The 27,017-nt window shown below is 26.5% G+C and overlaps 1 protein-coding gene across 1 annotated transcript in view; it reads left to right on the top strand.

The window, feature by feature from the left end:
- The first annotated feature begins 9,080 nt into the window (after nucleotides 1–9,080).
- Nucleotides 9,081–27,017, top strand: part of LOC134829714 (putative uncharacterized protein DDB_G0277255) — a 60,249-nt gene continuing 42,312 nt past the window's right edge. The window contains exon 1 of the mRNA XM_063842934.1: nucleotides 9,081–9,919. Within this exon, the coding sequence (XP_063699004.1) occupies nucleotides 9,527–9,919 (393 nt within the window). The 5' untranslated portion in view covers nucleotides 9,081–9,526. The remainder of the gene's footprint in view (nucleotides 9,920–27,017) is intronic.

Genomic DNA, 27,017 nt, shown 5'->3' with positions numbered 1-27,017 from the left:
AAAAAATATTTAAAGGTAAGTCAATTATTTTCGCGAGATTGCCCTCAGTGATAAACTTCCTCGTTGAGGCTCGCTGAGTTAAAGGGTTATAATGTCACCAGAAACGAACGAAATGAAACAAACAACAAAAAAATTGATTATATCGAAAAAATAAAATAATATCGATTGAAATTGAAGCCAAACAACGAGCACTTCACACCGCGCCGAGCTCATTTCGTATTATTATTTGATTATCTGATAGCTGCTACAACTATAAATAGAAAAAAGGCACAGAAAAAAAAATAATAATGATTATAATATCGAAATGCTGATAAGAATACAATAATAATTTTTTTCATGTGTCGTCGTGCAAACAACAATACCTGCATAGCTCCGTACAAGCTTTTCCGCGTAGCGTGCCTTCTTCCGTGTGTAGGTGTGGTAGTGTGCCTCGGTATATAACATTAATGATAAAATGATAAAGAAAACAAAAGCCTACTACTGCATAATAGTGCACAGACGCAATGCCTGACTTTTGTTGCATTATCATTACAACTGAATATTGTTCGAAGCTCTCTCTCCATTGTACGCTGCCGATGCATATGAGGGAGTGCTGTTGTGATGTCATATGAACTGGGTGAGAGAGTACGTGGGGCAATCAATGTACGAACACGGAGGAAAAAAAAAAGTTATTGATGAGTCTTGCGATAAATGGATAGATAGCTGCTGTACGTTCGAGGAAATGGTTGATTTAGCATTTTTTGTGCTGAATTGATTTATTACAGTGATTTAATCAGAAGAATATTTTTTTTTGTTGAGTAAAGAGATTAGACGTTACTTATTATTGAGTGTTTTTGTTTTAATTACAAATCGAATTTTGGGCCAAAAAATTATGATATTCAGCAATATTAAATTATCAGCATAAAAAATTGTCTAACTTGATTTTTATTAAAATATTTTTAAATTTATGAGAATTCAGCAACTTTGAAATGATTTTTAGCAAGATTTTAAATTTAGATAACTTCATAATTTTTTTCAGCAAAATTTGGGATTTAAAAATTATTCAATTTAAATAGAATTATAAAATTCAACGAAATTTTTAAATTTAAAAAAACTATATTCAGCGGATATTCAGCTAATTTTTTTAATTTGCAAAATAAATTATTTTTAAAAGTTTGTATTTATGTCTTTTATTTTGCTGAAAATAATTGGAAAATAACTTAGAATTCTTAAAATTTTTAATTCAGCATTTTTTTGATTTGTAAAGAAATTAATTCAGAATTTTTTTTATTTTGCTGAAAATAATTGAAAAATCAATTAAAATTCTTAAAATTTTAAATTCAGCAGATATTCAGCAAATTTTTTAATTTATATAATAAATTAACTTCAGCAAATTTTTGTTTTAAAAAATTTGATTGAAAAAATACTCTTAAAATTTTCAATTCAGCACATACTCAGCAAATTTGTTTTACGTTATTGAACAATTGTTTTAAAGTAAATTTTAATGCAAAATATTTAAAAGTTAAATTCAAATTATATTCAGCAACTTTTTTTAAGCTAACTGTTACACCACAAAGATATTCAGCATGTATTCAGCAAACTCAAAAGACATTTCATAAATTTTTTTTTATTTCAAGTCGAGTTATTTGAGTCGATTTTCAATTGACTTTTATTCAAAATTTGCTGAATATCTGCTGAATTGGCTTTTCAAAGAAATTTAAATATTTTTGTTTTAAATTCCCAAATTATGATTTCTTAATCTTTTTGTTCCGTTTCAATTTCTGGAGCAGATCATTAAAGTTACCTTTTTAATTAAGACTTTCAACGAAATCAAGATATTTTATGACTCGGACCACACAACGATCGTCTTTGGTCTATCTCACGATTATCACCTCTCACGCTCTTCCTCTCCAAATTCTTTTTTATCATTTATCATCGTTTCGGAGCGCAATCCATATATTATGTATTTTTAAACAAAAGGCAGCAGAATTCGAGTCTGATATCTATTTTATTATTCGTTCGTTATATACTTCTTGTCGTTTATCTTTCTTCACTTCACTTGTAGGTAGGTAGGCACACACAAAAACTGCAGCAAACAGGGGAAAGACATAAAATATAATGAAATAAAAAGAGGAAATGTACAGACGTCGTCGTCGTACCCACAGAAAATGCTAAGAACTCTGAGTATTTTCGTAGTAAAAGAGGCACAAAAATATCTCCGTCGTCCGTGTCCGTTTTGTCTGTAGCACGACGTGTAGTAGCAATAAAAGAACACCGAAACAAGCGAGGAATGCATGTATGTGACTGTGACGTATTTTTGTTTGGAAGTACAATGTTACATGCGTTGTGCGTTGTTCAAACTAGGAGGATAAAAGTAAATGATAATAAAATATAACATATAACAACGTCTCCATGTTCTGTCTGGATGATTCGTCGTATTTGTTTCCCTTTTACATGTCGCTGCTGCTGCTGCTGCTATCATCGTCATCTCTCACTGCTCTGTTGTTGTCCGCGCTCGTCTGCGATACTTTTTAGACTTTCTGGTGAACAGTGAACAGCGAATGCGAATGGCGTGCGAATATTTTTGGCATTTTCAACCGAAATACTTTACATCTACGAGAAATATTGCGCATCGTTACTGCCAGCTTGATATGCTGTCTTCGTATGTCATCGTCGTCGTCGTATATAATCTATATTTAATCCATTTTCTGTAAAATATGCAATATATTCGCCTGTAAAACCCGAGAAAATAACGAGGTGGACCAACACACATCCGACTCTCGTTGCTCGTAGAAACAAGGGCAAAGCGATAAATTAATTACCAAATTCTGTGTAACATGCTCCAATCTACTGTGTGACTGAGCAATCTCTCATACTCGAATATGAAACATGCAGAAAATCCGTATTATTTTATTACAAATATAGATTTTATTTTATGTGAGTCGATTTTTCGTGATATCTTTTCTGCATCCAATAACTAGATATTTTTAGGCTAATGTAATAAGGAAAAATTTTTCACTTCACAAAAAAGATCTGAAAAATAAAAAATATTTTTATTTAAATAGATTTTATGATTGAATATTTAAAAAATAAATAAAATAATAATAATAAAAAATATTAAAAAAATAAATAAAAAAAAAATAAAATTTGTTTAAAATTAATTAAATTAAAAAATTAAATTAAATATAATAAAATTATTAAAAAATAAAAATTATTTTTAGAATTTCTTGATAATCAGAAAAAATTAATAGTAGAAATAATTTTCTAATTTTTTAGTTTATTTAAGAATTAAATAAAAATTAAGAATTAAACAATAGGAAAATTATTAAAAATAATAAAAATTTGCAAAAAAATTTCTAAATTTTAACATTTTTTCAATTTTTTTTTATATAATTTTTAATAGTTAAAATAACTACATAATAATAAATTATTTAAGAATTTATTATTATTAAATAAAATAAAATAAAAATTAGAAGATTAAATTAAAAAAAAAAAATAATTTTCAAAAAAAAAAATTGACAAAAAAAAATAATTCAATTAAAATAATTAATTCGATACAATTTTAAATTAATTTAAGTAATTTTTTTAATTTATTGTCATTTATTGTTCCAAAATATTCTCATTTTTTTAAGTTAGAAATTAATTTTAAAATTTATTCATTATAAAAAAATATTTAAAATCTCAGATTTATCAATTTTCTAAAACAATTTTAATTTTTTTTTTATATTATTTATAAAAATGTCATAAATTTTTATCTGAACTGAAGAAAATATGAAACAACTTCCCTTATTGCACTTGCCTCAAAAAGAAACACAGTAATAGGAAGGAAATCGATCGATCCCGAATAGATGCCTCTCTTGATGATTGTTTATTTAGGTTAAAAATCCCATCTCAATATTTTCCGAAACCCCTAAAACAGAGTCAGGTTGGTCAACCATTTCTAAAATTCAAAAAATTCATGACAAGGCAAGCAACCAAAGTATGAATGATATCAGCGTCGTTGTGTTATTTTTTGTGTTATCTCAACAATAATACAACTCACGTCCCGCTTGAATGTGCGAACAAATGCAAAACTGATCGTCGTCTTCGAAGACACAAATCAACCATATGTGCGAAGCGAGGAAGGTAATAATAACAAAACATCGCAACGACAACGAAGACGACAACGAGTGTTCGGAATCGCTTTTGGAATGAAGAAAAAAAAATAAATAATAAGTAGATGAACGAACGATAAGCAATTTAAACCGAAATATTTGTTGTTGTTAAAAAATAAAGGTATATTTTTTGAGCAAATACGACACGAAGGCAGGAAAATAAAAAAAGAGGCAACCTTATCGGTATTATCGCATGCATATATGTGAATGAAAGGCAGCAGTAAGAGAGCTCAGGTAATAATATTAAATATAATAAAATAAATAATCATTCTGTTTGCTAGTTGTTTGAGCGCAGTTCTCTTTTTCACAGACTGCTTTTGTTGCTGTTATGCCAAAAGTGGATGGGAAAGAAAAATATATGATGTCATTGCTTTGTGCCTTTTTTTTTTATCAATTTTCGCTCTTTCGGTGATTGTTTGGGATTTCTCATGGTCTTAAACAGGTCAACTATTAACAACCCGACGAAATTGCGGTTTAACGCACATCACGCCAATGGTCTGGGGAACATTTACGCGGAACCTTTTTTCGATTTACTCGGGGACCGAGGGAGTTCAATGTCTTCCGCAACGCAGTATTTACCCGAAAAAACCTGTCTTCAACAAATAAAAGACATTACATATCTACCACCTTGCTTCCTTAAATATTCATTCGACATGGAACGGGACTGATATCCATAAATCGTGTAACAGCTGCCATTTCGTATCAAAGAAGAAGTAAGTTATTCCAATATATGAAATGAATGAGAAATCGTCGTTGTGTTGCCTCAAGTACTCACAAAAATAATAAATTTATCATGATTAAAATTGAAATGATCAACTGTTACGTTTTCTACACACACACACACATTATCATGGAGCGCGGTGAAGATTTCGTCAACAACGAGCGTGTTAATCTGATTTTGAAAAGCAATGGCAAAAAAAATGAGATTTCATCAGTCCGTCAACATTTTGTGTGTAATTTTTTCGTTATAATAATCATGAATGAAAGAAATATGTGTGCCTTATGCGAATATTGTACGAAGAAACAAAAAACTACGAATTAAAATTAATGCGCTGTGTGGCTCATATCAACGTAGATTAGTGTAGCAGTTGTGTACATGGTTGATGTTGGAGAGTTATTATAAATCGTAATAAAATGACGCAATATAACAAAAAAATCAAGCAATTTTCTTTTTCGGCGTAAATGTGATGGATTTGAGTGTTGGAAATTGGAGTGGGAGACAGGGATATTGAACTTGAGTTGTAAAAAACTTTCAAATTTTTAATTTTAATGAAAGTTTTTTTTAAAGATTTTTGAAAGAAATTTAATGTTTTTTATATATTAAAATTAGAAGTAAATTTATGAATATTTTAAATAAAAATAAAAAAAATCATTTGCAAGATTTGAGCTTGAGTTGTAAAACTATTAAATTTTTATTTTAATTTATTTTTTTGTTATTTTTAAAAATATTTAATTTTTAAATTGAATAACTTTTTTTAAATAAATTAAAATTTTCATATACAAAGTAAATTTGTGAGCGATTTTAATTAAAAATTAAAATATTCATATAAAAATTATTTACTTGAGTTGAAATTAAATTAAAATTTTAATAATTTTTCTTTCATATTTTTAAAAAAATTTGAATGTCTCTTATACAATTACATTTGAAATTTTCAAAGAAATTCAAGTATTTTAAAATTAAACTGAATTTTGAAATTATGATATTTATATGAAAATTTTGAAAAAAAATTTTTAAACAAACATTAAAATTTTGACCGAAAATACATTTTACACTTTTACAATTAAAAAGTTAATATTTTTATAAAAAACATTGGAAAGTATTTTTATCATCACCGAAAAACTTGAAAGTCAAAACCTGAAAAAAGTGAAAAAGTTAAAAGTCAAAAGTTGTAACTTTTTTTTTTATATTTCAAAAATAGTGAAATATATATATATATATTGAAAATTATTCAAAATCGTAAATTGATTTTTTTGACTTTTGTAAATTTTAAGTAATATTTTTTAGCCCTGATTTAATTAAAAAAGGAAAAAAATAAATTAAAATCTAGCAACTTTCATTAACTTTTTAAACTTTTAATCATAAAAATGTTCATTTACTTTGAAAGTTGTCTCTCTTTCTCTCACAATATCACATTAAACGCGCCTCGTAAAAATGCCTCAACTCTTAACCTATCGCGCGAGATCAATCACAAATCACTTTATTCCAAGGCTACACATGACATGACTGTGCCTGCATCATTGTGCGTTGCTACAGAAACCCAGTTAACTGACAAACCACACAATTGAACATCACTTCCTCCTTTCCTTTCTACGTCGACTCGACTTTACCGTGCTGGCTTCTATCAAACAGAAAGAACTCCTCTATCAAAATCATTGTAAACGCACAATTGTGCCTCATTGGAAAAGCAGTACACGCATTACAACAGCAGCAAATGCCTTTTTATTTAATTTCATCATAAATTGCGGTATACGACAACGCACAACTAACTATTCAAGATACCTAATCTAATGTAACAATAATAATCAAAGTGTTAAGACTCTCCCATTTAATTGGTTTCGTATACGCGCAACACTCACACACGAAAAAAGCATGAGTCGCCGTAGTAGGTAGATTATTATATTTTATTAAACCTTTTTCGTGGAGGACAAACAAAATTGCGTATTGTGTAGATAAAGCATGAACCGAATGTCTTTAACAATTTTTTCGTTGTGTAACGATACAGACTTTGCGGTATATACAGACGATAATAATAGCAGATACCACAAAAAAAAAATTACAAAAATTAAGAAGACGAACAAAAAAGTCTGTTATCTACCTAAGAAGTTTTTGTCCGAACCTCAAAAAAAAATTGTCTATGTATTAATTTGAGTAACTAAAAAAAAAAAAATGTGAAATGAAATGGAATATTACTCATTATATATAGAACATGTGCGTCTCTCATGTAATGTGTATGTTGCGTGAAAATGATAAAAATTCTACACACAGAGCGAATCGAGACAGACAACGAATGCGACTCTTAAACTATTAATGATTATGTGATAAATGTACATTTATGCGAATGAGTGTCGTGTATCAAAAAACGCTTAGCGCGCGCGATTACGATATTTATGTATTTAATGATTTTTCGGCTATGTAAGAAATACATCAAGACAGAAGAAGAAAAAGAAAAAAACAAAAGAGGAGATATAGACAATAGTATAAAATAAAATAATAATTGAAATGATACGGAACAGAGAAGCGATTGCTTCATCTAATATGTGTTTAATGGTATTTGTACGTTTCACGTGTTGGTCGTATAATCGTGTATGCAAGTCGGAGCTCAAAGTGTAAGTAGGTATATGGAGGTATGTGACTGAACAAAGAAATTTATTCAAGCAGATGTCTCAGATATACTCTATGCCGTGTGGATGGTTAGTGTTAAGCTCTTTTTATTTCGACAAACAAAAAATTAACTGTACCTACACGGGTTGTGTGGTGCGGATAAGTAAACTATTGCTAGGTATATAAGACGAATGTTTGACGGTATTTGTGAGTGCACAAATACAAAAGAAATTATTCTATGCAATTCCTATACAATGTTGTCGGTGTTAAGAAAGAAAGAGAGAATATGACGATGGATTAGGGTGAACAGGAATTTAGCAATTTTAAGTTCAAAATATTATTTCAGGTAGAATTTAAGATTAAAAAAAAGTCAAAAATAATTAATTTAAATTAAAAAAAAAATCTTAATAAAAATTTTAATTGAGCAAACATTTTAAATATAAATGATTTTGATAAAAAGCGTAAATTCTAAACTTTAAAATATTTTAAAGTGCTTTGAAATTTTCTATTGAACCTTTGTAAATTTTTTTAAAATTTTTCTACTTAGTTCATGTTATTTCTTATCCAAATCAATTGACTTTCTTAGAAAAAAATATATTTCAATCGGTCGATATCTTAATATATGTCATGTTAAAAATTGAAATATTAAAAGTTGCTCATATGAACGAATCTTCCGAGAAGAATCATGATGAATTATGGCGGGTTTGAGGCAGGTTGATGATTGGTATAAGTTTACAAAGGCAAGTCCTCACAAAGTTTGCCAACAAAGTTACATTTTTGGAAAATCGGATCAAGCAGTGTAGCAGTGTATCATTCATTCTTATAGAATAAATCATTTGTGAAAAGAACTGTGTTCAAGACCTTTAACTTAGCTGTTTGTATTTTCAATTTTATGAAATGTTGATTGTATGTAGTTTACATAAGTCATCAGGTCGATAGTCGAATACTTTGAACCTTCTTGAATTATTTGTAATTATATAAAGTTGGTACTTCTTCAATGATTTCTCCTTCTTGTTGTGTAATTTTTGGTATGAGCCATTTTGACCATAAGTTGATTGATTTAAACTTTCCCTGAAATTAGAAATTAAAAATTTCTTAAATTAAAAATTTTGACCAAAATTCTTAAGATCAATTTCTGTGTCACCCTACTTCTTCTCGTGTGTATCAAAATCCGCGAGAGAGAGCATCAACAGATAGAAAGAGAGTCTCATACATGCACACATTTCCCCCGTTCGTACTTTCCGTTGTTTTAGTATTGGTGCCACACACATACTCACCGCACTTCAAATTGCGTCTGTATTGTAAAATTGGATAATAACAGCAGCAGAGCACAGCATTATTGTGCTTTTATCATATTCATTGACGTAGTATATAGTTTGGCTTCCATTGAACATAGTCGTGCTTCTATATTTTTGTTATAATTCTCGTGTGTTGTAAGCGCAAAAAATATAAGAAAAATAAAATAAACTCTCATAAATGAACAAAAATTAAAAAAGTTACACAAAATAATGTGTAAAATTAAAAAACTTTTAAAGTGAACAATTTATCAACTTACTCATCAAGAATTGTTTCATTTCTTCGTTTCGTCGTTAGATCACTTAATCATTATAATTATTATATTATAGTTGTGTGTAGTTAAGAAAAATCAATTTATTTTTGTTTCCAGTGTACATTTACTTGGCATTGACTGTCAATAAGTGGATTTATTGGATTATAATCTCTTCTTTATTTCTCTGCGATCAATGCTCCTCTACCACTTGGATAAGCAACTCTATGATTTTTGCACATTGCAGTGTAAATAAATGATACTTAAAAAAAAGTAATACATATAATTGATAAGGTACAACACCATTAAGTGATTCTTATAAATATAAAGATATACATGAAAAAAATAATTATATATAAAAATCTATATTTTTTTGATTGATTCAAAAAATAAAATTGAATTAAGAAGAAGCAGCAGCAGCATCAGCAACAAAAATTTATGTGTGTGAATTTCAGTTTTAATTAAAGTAAATTAATGCTTTGTTAATGATATACAAGTAAGAATAACGCGAAAAATTCAAAAAAAATGAGTACCACCATGACAAATAATAATAATACAACAACAACAACAAACACGGCGAAAAATCCAATTATACCGCCAAAATTCTATCAAATTTGTCGCCTATGTCTCGCCTTGTGCAGTGATAGTGAATCAAATCGCTTGTTTAGCGACTCGAGCAGCACATCCACTGGCAACTATGTGTTGGGCTCGCATGGCAGCAAAAATAGTAACTTGCGTTCCCTGCAATCGTCCATCATCAAGTTAACGAACAAGCAAAAGCAACAGCAAGCTGCCGATGATTTTGACTCGTCGAAAGACCAGCGACAAGCATCTCCGAGCAATATCGATAATTGCTGCTATGACGATGACTCAGATTTAGATATTACCAATCGGATATTATCATGTCTTTCCATTGAGGTAAGTGAATAAATTTACAAGTTTTTTTTTTTGCTTTGTTTTGTTTAGTTAAATTTTGTATGAAAATTATCGTTGGTTTGCGCGGTGAGCTAAAGGGAATGATTAATCTCGTACGCCTCAATTAGTCACCCTAATTACCTTTTTTGAGTTTCTCGCTGTAATCGTACACAATGATATTGCAATAAGTTTCCAATTAATGCCCTGGTAGAAAAGTTTTGGTAGGGGAAATTTTTTGACGAAAAATTGCTCTTTTTAGTTTCAACGTTTCAAGAAAAAAAATAAATTTTTATCTTAAAAATTTTTACTTTAATATTTTTTTGGTTGTTAATTTAGTACTAAAAATTTACAAAAAATATAATTAGAATTTTTGTACTAAAAATTTTTTATTTAAGTTAAAATAATTAAAACTGATAAGTTCTAAATTAATTTAGTCGTTTTTTTAAAATTATTACTACTGAAAATGTTTAAAATTGAAAATTTTTATATCTACAGTTAATAAACTTGGGTTTTAAATTTTTCCAAATTTTTTTAGTACAAATTTTAGTACTAATTTTTTTTAAAATAATAATTAGTGTAAAAAATGTACAAAAATTGGTTTTTGAAACACAAGTTAAAGAAATAAATAAATTTTGTAAAAAAACGACAGTAATCTTTAAAGATAAAAAAATCTTTTTAGTACAAATTTCAATTTTTTAGTACTAAAAAATTTAAAATCCCTTAAAATCCACAAAATTTTTTTTCCAGGGCACGCGTTAACGTACCTTGTTTAACCTACACTCTAAATTTAGTTGCGTAGGTTGTTGTTTTTTCCTCTAGCTCATATATTAAAGGCAATTTCTGTACGCAAAACTTTTGTGATATACTCTCAATGCGATGTTGATGATGTCTAGATTTACCTTTTTTTCCTCTACCTCTCCGCATTTGTACGCAACTTTATGACTTTCGTGCGATAATCCATATAAAACACTATAAAATAATACGAAATTTTACAATTTAATAATAATTATATTTCTTTTAATCAACCATCAACGCCACACAAATACACACAAGAGCGTGGTAATTTCAAAACTTGACGCAATATCGCATCATGTCTGAATGTTGATGATGATGATTGAACATTAAAGAGTCATGCGTTTTCTAAACTATTACACCATAACATCATCATTGACGACTTTTATGGGGTTAATATCGGTTAAAACGCACGACGCAACGACATCATTGAATTTTTGGGGGGAACTCGTCGTCCAAAAGAAATTATCTCATTCTAAACAGTAAATCATTCACTTTGCTGCTACCGAAGCACTCGGAACATCAAGCACGTGAACGAAAACGACACTTGATGTGCGTTTCATGCGTTTGTGTTGGTAAATAAAAAAAAACTTACGACGCAATACAAATGAAAGAATATTAGAACAGGATATGCGTCTTTTATCCTTTACGATTCTTTTATGTCCCCATAATGAATAGTGTTGTACTGAGGGAATGTGCGTCTTTCGATATGTGTGTGTGTGTGACTCTATTGGCCACACGTGTTTCGTCGAACTTTCTTTGTGTCACCCAAACAAATGCGCATCGAAATTATGTTATACTAATAAAATGAATCATCGGAACGCGTAGATTATGCTAACTTTGATTTTTCTTCGTCGTGTTAACACTGTTAACTCGCTGTGTCGAGACAAGCCTCGTTAACCAATGTTATGATACGATTCGGATCATGATTCATCACTCAATTTTATTTCACGAATAATAAATAAAGAAATAAAATAGCAAAAATTTCATCAAGTTATCGTCGTTGTTGTAACACAAAAAAAAAACAAAAATGACACAGAGAAGTTTCGAAATCAAAAGTAAAGTAACAAAAAAATGATTAATTTGATGTTTTCTGTCTCTTTTGCTCTCTTGCGTCTGTGGCTTTCAACTTCTCAGTTAATCGTTTATTTATTATATTTAATTCATTTTTTTATATCTTTCATTATGTATCAAATTCAATTTTCACGTCTTGTTAAAAACTTTTCATTTCACCGAAAATTTATCTTAGTTGTGTAATAAAAATAAAAAAATAAATAATTATACATTTTTTTTTATCATAAAAAAGAGCTTTTGTTGCTGGTTTGCTTTTTGGCTGGTTGGTTTAATTATTCGACAATATTGTAAAAATTGATAGAAAAGTAAAATAAATAACAAAAGGAGAGAGATAAATTTTTGTGTAGTGGTAAATATTTGTAATTATTATTATTTTTATTGCATAATGCTGAAATAAATTAAATTAAATTGAAATAAAGAGGTTTGTTATAGTTTTTTTTAAATTTTATTTTCGGTGTTATAGACGCGTGAAAAAAAAGATAGAAAGTGATTTTTGTTTTATTTATTAAATTAACTGTTTCGTTTTTAATTTATTGTATTTTTTTTTTGCTTTGCTGAAATTATTTAAAAATTAATTTTTTTTTTTCAAATTAAATGATACGAATTATTATAAAAACATAAAAAAATAATAAATAAAAATTTAATATTTTTAGAATTAATAAAAATATTTAGAATGTGATTTAAAAAAAATTAAGTAAATTTAAAAATTAAAATTTATTTTTTAATTAATTTAAAAAAAAATTAAAACTAAAAATAAAATAAATCAAAATTAAATTATTTTTTTAGAATTAAAAATTATTGAAAATTTTTTAAAAAATAATGAATTAAAAAAAAAAATAAATAAAAATCATTTGTTATTAATAAAAATTAAAATTAATAAAAAATAGAATTTAAAAATCAAAATGTTATTTAAAAAATTTATTAAAACTATAAAATTAAAAAAAATATATTTCAGTATTAATAAAATTAAAAAAAAAAAACAAAATAAAATAAAATAGTTTTTTTATTTTTTCTTTAATTAATAAATTTAATTAATTTAATTATATTTTAATACATTTTAATATTTAAATAAACTTTATTATTTTTTTTTTGTTTAAAATTATTTTTTAAAATATTTCATGAACAAAACTTCATTCAATTATAAAATAAAAAATAGTGTACATAAATTAATTTAAACACCCAGGAATGTTATTAAGAAAAAAGTCATCATCATCACTCGACGCTGATCGCTCAAAGGATGGTTTTCGAGAAATTCACTTTAACGTCATGTCTTGAAGAGATAAAAGATAAACATTTTTAAAAATCATTCCACAAGCGTTTGTTAAATAAATGAAACACGACTTTTTTCTCAGTAAATATCTTCTCGTCTTGCTCGTAGAAATACATAGACAATAATAATAATAATAAAAAAACGAATCTCGTACACTGCTGATACTGCCTGAGCCATATGCTATGCATTTTTTAACAAAATGATGGATTACTATTTATTTGTGTGTATAAACAAGCCGTAGCTGTATTATCAAACATTGAACGCGTATTGTGTATTTTTGGAACACAAATTCTCTCGCATCGCATCTCATCTCATCTCCATTCAATATCAACCTAAATCTTCTTCTTTTTTTCATCATCTCATCGTCTCTTCTTGTTTAATATCTCGTACGTGTACCAAGACTCGTAATATGAAATGGAGTAAATCTGTTTTTTTTTTCTTTTCTTTTGCTTCGTTCTAAGAATGAATCTCTCGTGTATACGCAAAGTATTTTAAATATAAATCTTTTAGTGATCAATATGAACTATGGGCTGTTCTGTGTATGAATGTTGTTAGTACAGTCCAAAAAAAAAAGTTGTACAGGTCTCTGTGTTAAAACGAATGGATATGGGAAAGGAAATAAAGGGAAATATTTAATGTGTTTCGTTCGTGTGTATGAAACGGTGTTTTAAATATAATATAAAACGATATCAATTCAATTCAAAAGCAGCTCTCAACCATATCATTTTGTCTTATAACATCGAATGATTACGAGACTCTTCGTATATGCAAAATATTTCCCCTTTATTTCGCACGATTGGGTTGCAAATTTTCGTTCTTCTTTGTTTAAAATTATAAATGGCCTCTTGTAAAGGTTTTTTTACTGCATTATCAGACACGACCTTTGCAAATTTATCATTTTTTTAGTATTTTGAACATTTTATAGTTTTTTTTTAACAAAAATCTTATTTTACGACTTTTTTTGTTTAAATTTTTTTAATTTTTTCTTTGCAAATCTTAAAGGGACCAATGAATTTGTTCATAAATTAATAAAAACCGCGATTCCTGCCCTTCCTTCGCTTCTTTCACTCATCACTTCACACACGTGAACTCATTTTCCATACAAACACAACACAATTTTTTTTTATTACATTTCAAACTCATAAAATTATAAGTTTTATGGGTTATTTTGTTTCATTTTTTCCGTTCTTGCATCAAAACGCGTCTCTCGAGTGCTCATGAATATTATAATGAAAGTAATCTCAGATTTTTCGTTTGTGCAAATTGAATTCGGGTCATATGTAGGAATGAGAGACAATCAAATTCTTAAAATTTTGCAAAGTTCACGCCTTGCATGCCCGAAAAATGTGTGGATAAAAAAATCTACATATGGCAATCAGGCAAAAAATAAAAAAAAAATATTTTAAATGTTGTCCAAGCAGGAATATAACAAACAAACATTAAATAGATCTAAAGTGATATGGATCAAGGTATTATTTTTTTGTTGTATATAAATACCTTCTTGCATGTTTCATGCATATGCCTCGTTTTTTTTTCATTTTTTTCTTCGTTTTCTTTCGTCATACAGAAGAACTTACGTACGGAGATAAGCCTTTTGTTGTTATAGTCAACTTATTTCATTTTATTGCACAAAGTACATAAAAAGACGGCAAAAGGTGCAAGATAAACAATAATAATTCAAACATAAAAGGAAGCCAGGTAGTTCAGTAGGGTATCCTTTTGCACCATGGATAAAGTATCAAGTTGATGATGAACGAAAAAAAAGGTGATTTCTTATCATTTTCGTAAAATAAATAAAAATTTGTGCAAAAAAAAATATAACTTCAGTTGCCATATGTTCCTCCTTCCTCCTCCTCCTGGCACTTACAACTCGTCAAGTCATCTGAGATAAAATTTAAAAGAAAAAAACGCTTTGGATAATAAAAAACCTGAATTCATGTAAAAACTAAAGGAAATTCATTATAATCTGATAATCACGTAACCTACGTACGAAGGTTAGAACGAGCAAAACAACAAAAAAAAATCCAATCCAATCCAATTCAAGTCGACTCGAGAGAGAGAAAAACACGAACAAAGAAAGAAGAATATGAAAAAAAACACATTTTTTTTAAAGATACATTATCATCATGACTGATTACAAAAGCGTACGTACAATTTTCTGCTTGCTTTGAAAATCTTTCATACACAAAACGAACCTCGTACAGAATTTGTATGTATTGTGTAGTAAGCTGAATGCCTTTTTTAGTTCAACTTCAAAATAATAAAATAAAATTCCTTTTCATGGTCTTCTTAAACAAAAATATAATATCTTCTAGCTGGCCTATAGAGAGCCATACAAACACGTATCACTGATACAGACACGATAAACGAACGTGATATTGTGTATTTGTTCGTGTTAAATGTCTCAAGTCTTAAATAAAAAAAATTGTGTTATAAAAAATGTATCATCACAGTTCCAGGAAAGCATTTTTGAACTCCAAAAATATATGAAAACGAGGATCGAGATAAGGGGGGAAATGAACGAAGATCTTTTAGAGGGTAAATAGTGACTCATTGAAGTTTGTAAAAAGTAGTTAGCTTCAAGGATGGAAAATTTTTTAAGTTAAAATTATTAACTTTACGACTTAAGCTTAATTTAAAAGTTAGGTAATTTAATTTAAAAAACTTAATTCTCAAAATAAGGTTAGAAAATGACAAACTAATTTATTTTTTGTTTATTTTAAAAGTTTATAAAGAGTTTAAGTTTTTAGGGTTTTGATTCTTATGAACTTTTTTTTATTTACTTTTTTAGTTTAAATCATAAGTTTAATATAATATATTATAATGTATACAATATTTAATTATTTAATTGGTTTTTTAGTTTATATTATTATTATATGATATTATATAAAGTAATATAACATAATATAATTAATATATAACTTAAAACCTTAAAATAAAAATATATGGATTTTGTAGTGCAATAACTCAAATTCTACTTAACAAATTTTATCGGGTTACTTTATAGAGGTTTATCTAAAAAAAAATTTGAAACAGAAAAATTAAGATATGTGTTGGAAAAATGCATGAAAAATTAAAGAACATCCCAAATATGGCATATAAGGTTTTTTGCATACCTCATATTTTTAAATATATATGTTTTAATATATTTATATTTTATATTATTATAATAATAATTATTATTTAAAATAATAAAAAATAATTTTATTATAAATTATTTATTATTTTATAATTATTTATAATAATAATATAATAATTATTTTTTTTTATAATTTTTTAAAAATAATTTTAATAATCATAAAAAAATAATTTAAAATTTTTTTTAATTTATTTATTTATTTTTTTTTTTTTTTTGAAAAACAATTATTTTATTTGAAATTAGTAAATAATTTGCTCTGTTTAAATAGAGCCTTTTTTTGAAAATTTTTAGAGATCTAAGAACTTTGCCTTTTTAGCCTTTGGTTAAATCCATCTCTGCCTACAAGGCTTGCTGAACAATGATGCCCACTCGTTCTTGACGCTTTTTTCATCCATCATCGAGTCAAGTTAAGTTACGATTACGACAATATCGCAACAAACGAGATGCGAAGAAAACGAGAGAGATATACAAACCTTGTTTTTATCTTTTATTGTGTAAAAATCGTCTGTGCATGGATGGATGGATGGCGGATGAATAAATATAAATGATTACATTTTTTTCCATCTCTTCCATGATTATTATTATACTTTTATTTTTTTGTAGTACTAGCCGGCGCGTACAATCCAAATGATTTCTTAACATTTTTTTAACAACTCCAACTCACACAAACACACACGAAACACTCACAAATGTATAAAATTCAATACAAAATAATAATAATTTATTATGGGAGTGCTCGTCAATCATTTATTAAAACAAATTCAGGCAATGACTTTTGAGAAATGATAAAATGATGTTATGCTTGTCTTTCTTTTCGTCTTTCGTTTGATTTGTACCCATACATTGTATTTACTTTTTTTTTCTTCGTCGTATGAGCTCAACTAAGTGATAAAAGTATTTTTTTCTTCGTCTCTATTAACAACTTTTTTTTTTTGATGTGTGGATTGTGGGATGAATTTTTGATTATAACTACAAAGCATTCTGAAAAATTCTTTCATAATCATCGTCATCATCATGATAATACCACTTGTACGGGCCATTAACATTCAAAACGGTCATCGCAGCGCAGACAAGACGAAATAAACGCACACAAGGAAGAAATTTAGTCATAAAACCCGCTTGAAATTCGTATGAAAATAAAATGAGTCGACTTCTTGGAAGGATTTGATGGATGTCGCGCACAAAAGCCGCGCGAATGATAATAAAAAAAGGGGAAAAGCATCAAAAAATATGTTTCTTGTGGTTATTCGACCGATCGTTTCGTCATGGGTAACTATAACTTGATAAGTGAGTTTTTGTACCTCTCTTGTTCAATGATGTTGACATGGCGGTCGATTGTTCGAAAACTGTCTATTGAACAGATAAAGATCGGATTTTACGTAATCTAATACAGGAGACAATTTTTTTTAAGAAATGGGGGCATTTTTTACTCAATTTAATTTAATAGTTGCCCTTTTGTATTCGTACAAAATATTTTTTAATTGCTACACAACATTTTATTTTACTTTATTAATAATAATTAAAACGAGTAATCTGTCAAAAATCATTAATTGTTTGTTCTGTATATTAATTTAACATACTTGCCACATTTTTTGTTTAATAAAACAATTAAACATACACAAAAACATCATTATTAACAATATATGTTATACAAAACATTACATTTTATTTAATAATAATAATAAGCGCAACATATATATTTAAATATTGACAACAACTTAATAATAACATTAATTTAATGAAAGATCTAAAATCTGATAAGAACGTGAACAATGCAACAAAAAGGACACGAAATGCAATTTTAATACATTTTTTTTTACAAACATTCCGCAACATATATAACATAACAATGTTATACAAAAAGTTTCATTATTATAATTTGAAATTAAACAAAATTAAAGTATAACGAAATATTTGAGTAAAAAAGAGATATTCAACATAAAAATTCATTAGAAGCCTTGATATGATACGCCAGGCACGATAATGTCTATATGCAAAAAAAAGTAATCCAACCATGTATTTTGTACAATATTTTATATATATTATATATGTTACGCGGTTTTTTACTTCGTCATGTTGCCTACAAAAGTTAGATATATATATTTTTAACAATAATTACAATTATTATATGTATATATGTTGTAGGTACTATATTGAAATGACTTCTGTTAATGTTTAATGGTGGTTATTATTGCACAAGCCAAGTATTTTTCGAGCAACGTAAAGTAGTCAAGTGCTTTGTGTGTCCAAATTCAATAAAAATTCCATATAATAAACGAGATAATTAAATTACATGGTGTGTACATATTATATTATATATAATTTATTTATATAAAAAAGTAACATTCATAATGATTTGTGCATGTTTATTTTTTTTCTTGGATAATTATTGTTATTTAATAATAAATTATTATTATACTGAATGTCTTAAGGATTTTTATGAGTTTTAAGTTTTATTGTTTTATGTAAATTTTTTACTACTACTACTTTTTTTCTATAACATATATGATATATATTTTATGTATAAATTAATATTTTTAATTATAAGGACATAAAAATTTTATTATTAATAAATATTAATTTTTGTAATAAATCAATAATTATTATTTTTATGCAAAAATTAATTTCTTATCATTAGTTAAGTATTATACAATTTTAAACATAACTTTTCTTACGAAATTCTAATATTATATAACTTCCTATTTACTCTCTAACAAATGTATTTGCCAAGCCTTTTGTTACAATAATAAGTCATCTCACGTGAAAGTACATGTTCCAATCAAAGGAAAAAGACCAAAACAAGCAAGCAGCGAGAGACTCAACATGACAACAACCACTGTTTATTAAAAAAAAGTTTTGTTTTGAATGAAAATAATAATAATAAAACAATATCACGACAACGATCGAGTTTTAACAAAGGCCCAAGAAACGTTACTTTAAAAGTTTTTAAGGAGGTGGATGAAAAAAATTATTATTATTGTTTTAAAACTTTTATATATATGAAACGAAACGAAATGAAATGTGTGAGATAAACAAATTGACTGTAATCAAAACAATATAAATGATGTCTAAATATGTACTAAGACTAATGTTTTATCCGTGTCTTATGAATCTCTCGTCGTCGTCGTATGCTAATGCTGTATATTTGTTTTTGCTCGCCAAATCGTCTTATATGGGAAAACAATACAAATGTGATGTCTATTTATTTGGAAAAACGATATTATATTTTTTTTCTTTCGCTCGTTCGTTCGTTTGTTTTTGCGAATCTCACTCATGTTCAGCAGAAGAGACACAACAGGCATATTATTGCCTGTAATCAATGTATTTTGATGCTGTGAACAAAAACACAATTTGTGCAAGCATTAGCAATTTATTTTGTATCTTGTGTGATTTGCACACGACGCTCGGGTAGCAACACAGAGAAATGCTGGAAATGCAATTCTCATTATACGTCCCTTATAAAATATTTAGAAAAATAAACATTGCACTATATTATTATAACAATAATAATAATAAAAAAAAAACTACAAAGCCGACTCGTCGCAGAAAGAAGCGTACTTAATATTTTGAACATAACCAAATTGTAATTGTAATATTATTAATATTATAATCATGTTTCTAGCACACAGGCAGGCAAGTAAACGAGCAAGCAACTAGGAAATAACAATGCGATAATCTATAAAATTTCCATGTGATATTCCCGTGAATGGTACAGGGTGAACGTGTGATTTTTTATAAAAATATATAAAATTTGCACTGGGTCAAATTTTAAAAAGTAATTTTTTTTATAATTTTTTAAAAATTTAATTAAATGATTTCTAAATTAAATTAATAAAATAATTTAATTATTATTATTTTTTTTAATTAATTTTTATTTTTAAAAAATTAATAATAAATTATAATTTATTATAATTTATTAATTATACCTAATATTATTATATTAATTTAACAATTTTTTAATTAAATAAAAATAAATATTCTTTGTATAAAAAATTGTTTGAAAATTTAACCCAGTCCGAATTTCATGTATTTTAAAAATAAAATTAATTAATTTAATTATGTAAAAAAAATAATATTTAATTAATTAACATGTAATTTTTAGTAAAATAATTATTAAGTATTTTAAATAAAATTAATTATTTAATTAATTTTAAAATATTAAGAAATTAAAAAAAAATTGCCCAGGTCACATTTTAAAAATTATTTCGCAGATGTTCACGTTTGCCCTGTTCAACTGTGTGTGTGTATCTAACTTTAATATCTTTTTTACACATTTTCAGTGATTTCACAATCACTTCGATATTCCATTCCTCCATTCATTTCTTATTGTCATTGTGAACAATCTCAATTTAATCAATGTTTCTGCTCTCTAAGTACGCGAGCAGCAAACACACAACAAAGGTGAATAAAAAATGGGAGCGTTAAATATTTATTTTTTATGCAATATCTCTGCAAGTCGTTCGCGATAAATGACGCTGCTCTCATGACGATTCGTTGTCGTGTTGATGATTCATCATTTTTAAGTCGATTTCGTTCTTTTTTTCTTTCAAAAAAAAAAAAAAAAAAAACTTTGTTGGGTCGTGAGATTTTTCTCCCATCATCGCAATCGTCATCATCGCATCGCGAGTTCAAGAAACTGATAAAATAAACACGAATGAATGCAATAACCGCAGCAATTTGTATCGACAGACACGGCTGTTGTTAATTTATTCAATTAGCACATTAATGTCAGTTGAGACCATCCGATGCATCGAGCATTTAGCATTCAGTGGTAACAACAACGCCATTCAATGTTATCCGCATCGCGTATTGCTGATAGCAGATTAGAATTGTCTTCAACGGTGTGTTGATGTTCAATGACCGATTATGTCCGCTTGAATGGAACTCTTTGTATCGAAAATTTACTGCTTCTGAGCTGAGATAAAAAAAATAAAATTATTAATTTCAAAAAAAAAAAAAAGTTTTTTAATGATCGCACGCTACTAAAATTTAATTATCCCCCCGAAAAAAAAGTATTAAAATACGAACAAAGTGCGTGGTGATTAATCTGCTTACATTTCATACACACATTTTATAATGCGCGTCTTTAATATTAGAACACAATAAAAGAGCAGTAAGTAAGTGGATTCGTAATTAATAACACTAATTTATCACCTTCCTCCATAAATACATTAAACGAGCGCTCGATTAAATATCTTTTGAAGAGTGATTTTTTGTGCCCAAGTTTTTATTACCAAGCAGCTCGACGATGTATGCGCGAGTCGTTAATGATAAAAGGTTAGAGATTAGTCTATTTTTGGATGATCGACGATAAAAAAAGGTTGAAAACCGTTCGTTTTATACACGTTAATGGGTCGATCTATTTTCAATGGAGCGATGATGGATTGCACTTTTTGATGAGTTTCCGTTGGAAAATTATTAATTTTTGGTTTTTATCTCAAAAATCATGAAATTTTTATTTTTTCATTTTTTTTAATAAATAAAAAATAATTAATTAATTGATTATAATTAAAATTAATTAAATTTAATTTAATTAATATTTTATTTAAATTAAATAAAAATGCTAAATTAATATTAGATATGAATTAAAAAAATTAAATTAAAAAAAAAAATAAATTTGGGAATACAAAAAAAAAATATTAAAAATAAATAAATAAAAAAATAATACAAAAATTAAATAAAAACGAACAAGAAATAAAATAAAATGAATGAAATTTGTTTTAAATTAAATAATATTTTAAAAATTAAATATTTATTATTAATTATTATTATTTAATTAAAAATAAAATTTATTTGTTTATAAAAGCATGAATAAAAATATATTTTAAAAAATATTAAATTAATTATTATTATTATTAAAATTAATTATGAAATTATTATTAAAATTATTAGAATTTATTTAAATATTTTTTTAAAATAATTTTATCATTTATTAAAAAAAAATAAATAAATAAAAAATAAATTTAAATGTATTTTTAAGCTTTTAATGCAAACAAATTGTATTGTAATCCCCTTTGATATACTTCACTTCATTAAACTAATAAAGAAAATTATTTACAATACACATTTAAAGATCTCATAAGAACAAAAATGAACCATTTTGAAATTACTTTTCATAAAATGATCAAATTTCAAACACGCACAAAGCTTCTCCAGTAGTTCTAAACACAAAAAACTGGCGCTTTCATCACAATTTTTATCAATTATGAACCGAACTCATATTTTACTTTGTTTGTACTGCAACACAAACAAACATCAATAAAGGAAAGGAAGTGCTCTCTTCATGTCTCTTCCACAAAAATTAAAACATTTCTCGTAAAAATAACAAATAATAATAAAAAAAAAACTGTTCAACATCTCCTATCAAATTATCAAATTTCTATATGTGTAAAATGTGTGTTTATTTAAAAAAAAAAAAGTTTTTTTTTCTCCTCTTGTGCTTCTTCTTTTATGTATTTACGAAAAAGTATTCGATTACCGTCTCTTTCAATTTTTATCACATCTCCCATTTTCTCGCTGCTTAACTGTCTGTAAACGGCTCTGGATGGAAACAAAAAATAACTAAGAACGAGACGAGTGTTAACCAGATGACGTCTCTATTAAAAATAAATAAGGGACCTATTGAACTGTGTCACGACTGATGATTGAAACGACCGAATTTTGTGAATTCTTTGTGTAAAATAGATAATGAGAGTAAAATTTCTTATTTTTTTTCAAAAATTTTAACTACTCACAAACACATTGAAGCACAGATGAGATCAAAACAGCAACGATAAAGACGTGCAGAGAAGATATCTTCCAAATAAGTCGTTTAAAAATAGCTTTTCTAAGTAAACAGTCATGTCTTTCGTCGTCGTCATCGTCTCTGTGCCGCTGCTGCTCCATTTTGAACATATATACTTAAAAATTTACTTTATTTTATGATTATTGTACACACATTTGCTGCTTGCCTTAGATTTTCTACACACATTTCATGGAAAATTCACACACACCAACGTGAAATTATGGAATCTGCATCTAAAAATATTCGAAACGACGAGTCTCTGCGGACCGAGTTATGATGAAATGAAATTTTCATACGGCATCCCATTTAAATCCACATTAATATTGCAGGTAGACTTTTTCGGGACTGACGACGTGAAATCAAATATTATCATTTCTTGCTGTGTTGCATCGCTTCCTCCGTCGTAGAATCTGTTTGTTATCCATTTTCGTTCGCTTTATAAGTTTAAGTTTACATTTAATCAGATTTTCGTGCCTTTTTGTGTGTGTCTGTGTGTATTTGAAGTAGATGAAGAAAAAACCTCCAAAGAGCGGATGCATACTTTTTACAACCTTTTTTATGGTACATCTACCTCCTCTAATACGTGTTAAAAAGTTTACGAGTGTGTGTTTGTTGTCGGCTCCTCTTCTTCGTGGTGTGGATATGAAAATATAAAATAAAACTAAAAAAAAAAATAAATATAAATATATAAAAAGATAACGCAAACTGCACTGCTCGCACATTGGGTGTGTGTGTAAATGTATGACATGATGTGTGAATAACATCCCGACAAGATACCAAAACGATAAACAGAAGCCATTGCACTACGCGTCTCTTTTCTTCTCTTAATGATTTTGCGACAATGATCGGTATCGTTCTCTGCAAAAAAAAAAGAAGTGCATTCGTGCGTTATGAGAAATATTAATAAAATAAAAATAATAAAAAATGAATAAAATATCGATTGGAGGTCGGTTATTTATTCAAATATCAAATTATTTATGTGATGAGTGATGAGGGAAGGTCCGGTTGGTCTGATAAAATTATTCGAAAAAGGAACTAAATTTAATTTTCACTCTCCATTTATTTATTAACGAAATTTCCGGTCGTTTTTTTTTGCCTGTTTTTATCTCGTTGGCGTCGTATGTAAATCGTATATCATTTTCTACCGAGCTACGCTGTGAAAAATGTGTCTTTCGAATTTATTTATTAGAATATAAGGTTATTGCGAGAATTTATTTAAATTTAAAAAAAATTTCTTATTAATATTTTTATTTAAAAATAAAAAAAACTAATTTTTTCTTAATTTAAAATTTAAAATAAAAAAATTAAAATTAAATTAATTTTTATAATAATACTAACTTAACTTAATACTAACAAAAGTAAATAAATGTTCTTTAAATAAAATAGTTTTAATTCAAAAAAAAAATATTTTTTATTAATAAATAAATGTATTTGTTTAGAATAAATTTATTAAAAAAATAAAATAAATATATTTTTTTAAATTTAAAGCTAAAAAAATTATTTGATAAAAAAATATTAATTTAAGTCATGAATTTAAAATTCACAATATTTTTTTTACGAAAGAATTATTTTAATTTTTTATCTGCTTTAGAAATTATTGGTATCATATTTATTAAAAATTGCCATTTAAATATTAAAAACTATTTTTAAAAATTTTTATAAAAAAAACGTATTCCTTTAGTTTAAATTATTTAATTAAAATTTAAATAAGATTATTATAAATATTAGTTATTTTAAAATTTAAAATAATTTAAATAATTTTAATAAATAATAAAATTTAAAATTAAATAAATTTTTTGCTAAAAATGTTAGAAAAATAAACTTTAATAATTAATTTTACATTAATTTTTAATTAAAATAAAGTTTTGAATTAATTTAATTTTTTTTTCTTGATAAAATTTGATAAAAACTTTATATTTGTTTTTAAGAAAAAAAAAATTAAAATATTGCGAGACACAAATTTTTCACAATTCCATACCAAACATATATCAAGAAGAAAACATGCACCTACATTAGTCATGTGTTTGATGAGCCATCCAACAACGGGATGATACTCACCTTTTTTTACATTTTTTTTACAAAAATAAAAAAAGACGAAGAGACGAGAAAATTAACAAAATTCTGACAAAATTAATTCATTTCCGGATGAGAATCCAATTAATTTAACCGTTCTCTCTCGTTTTTACGTGTTTTTTACGATTTTTTCTTCTTGAACTGCAATCTGTGTGTCGTCACTCATCATCACATCAGATGAAGACACACAATTGATGGACCGAACAAAAGATTTCTTACAATGTAAAGTCGATGTAATAGTTTTTTTCTTGCTTTATCAAATCAAATGTCGACATATTGTTGCAACTTTTCATCGTTTTTTCGTCGTCGTTCCTTTATGCCTCAGCAGAAATTGGTATCGAGCTAATAATAATAAATAAACATTCCTCGCGGGAACTTATTAGTTAGAATGTATTAGCTAATTTTCTTTTTTTTTATTATGATTATTGTCTGTTTAATGCACTCTGTTTGGACTGAAAATCATGACTTTACGAGTTTCGCCGTCGTCGTCGTGGATTTTTCTTGTATTTGTCTTTCTAATGCAGTAATTGGTTTGACTTGACTTGACTATAAAATTTCATCATCATCATCTTCGACAACAACAGCAACGAACAACGTTCACGTCACTTTTTGATGCAGATATTTATTTCACAATCAATCAGTCTTTGCGAGTCTTTTCTCGTGGATTTACGTACAAAGTTGATGGGGATTTGTTACTGTTTTGCGTTGTACATTGCACGGCTTGAGACGCAAAAAGCGACAAGACAATGGAGTCCTGTGTATCGATAGTTTGGGAAGTGAAGGAAATGAGCCGTAAATTGGATTTTTATTCGCAAAAGGGGTCGAAAATCTTCATTTTTTGCACGTTTTGTGCGATTTTTTTTTTGCAACGAACGTGGACAATGTTGTCGTTGATGAGCTGCAAAAAGAAAAATGATTTACTTGAATGACTTGCTGGCTTTTGTTGTGTTAAGTTCAGCAATCTTATCATTCACCTCTATCACAATTGGAGTCGTTGACGACGTTGTTTTTGTTGTTCTTCGCTGTTCTTTTTTCTGCGTCTCTTACAAGTTTTTGTTGCTTTATCTTCTTATGCATATCATTGTGTCGCAAGTTATTAACATGAAACGCTTTAGTGGTGATTATAATATTTGTGGATAATTGTCTTGAGCGTATTTCTGGATTGAAAAAAATTAAATAAAATTAATTAAAAATTATTATTAAAATATTAATTTAAAAATTAAATAAAATTTTCTAAAAAATATAAATTTAAATGTTTAGGTATTATTTAATTTTTTTTATTTAATAAATTAAATTTCGAAATAAAAAATATTTAAATAATATTATTTTTTTAATTTAAATTGAAATAATTTTTTAAAATATTTTATGAATAAATAAAATAAATAAATCAAATGTATAAATTAATTATTTAAAAAATTATAAATTAAATCAAATTTAAGAATTAATTTTATTTTATTTCAAGATTTTTAACAAAAAAAAATATCAAAATTGCCAACGTATAAAATAAATAAAAAAAAATAAAAATAGAAAATAAGACTTTGACAAAATGAATAATTAAATATTTTTTTTTAAATAAAATAAAATTGAAACTTAAATAATAATTAAATTTTAAAAAATAATGATAATACATTTTAATATAATAAAAAATAAAATACGGTAGTGAGTTGTAGGAAAATGTATATAAAAATAGGGAAATTTTATAATTTAAAAATTAATATTTTAATAAATAAAAATTCAAGTTGTCAATATATTTAAAAAATTTTTTTTTTATAAAAATTTTGATATTTTTTTAAATTTTATTATTATTTTTTATAAATATTTTAATATTTATTTAATTTTTTTTTTAAATATGAAATTTTTTCCAATAACGGACAGACTAAAACTTTTTCTAAAATAAATTCGCAAGTCGATTTACCGATAACACCGCGACGTAAAAATCTCAAAACAAAGCAAGACGAACAAATAAATA

Source organism: Culicoides brevitarsis, chromosome 2 (assembly GCF_036172545.1).
Source record: "Culicoides brevitarsis isolate CSIRO-B50_1 chromosome 2, AGI_CSIRO_Cbre_v1, whole genome shotgun sequence".
Classification (NCBI taxonomy): domain Eukaryota; kingdom Metazoa; phylum Arthropoda; class Insecta; order Diptera; family Ceratopogonidae; genus Culicoides; species Culicoides brevitarsis.
The sequence above is the reverse complement of the archived record's forward strand: the minus strand, read 5'-3'. Positions and strand labels throughout refer to the sequence as shown.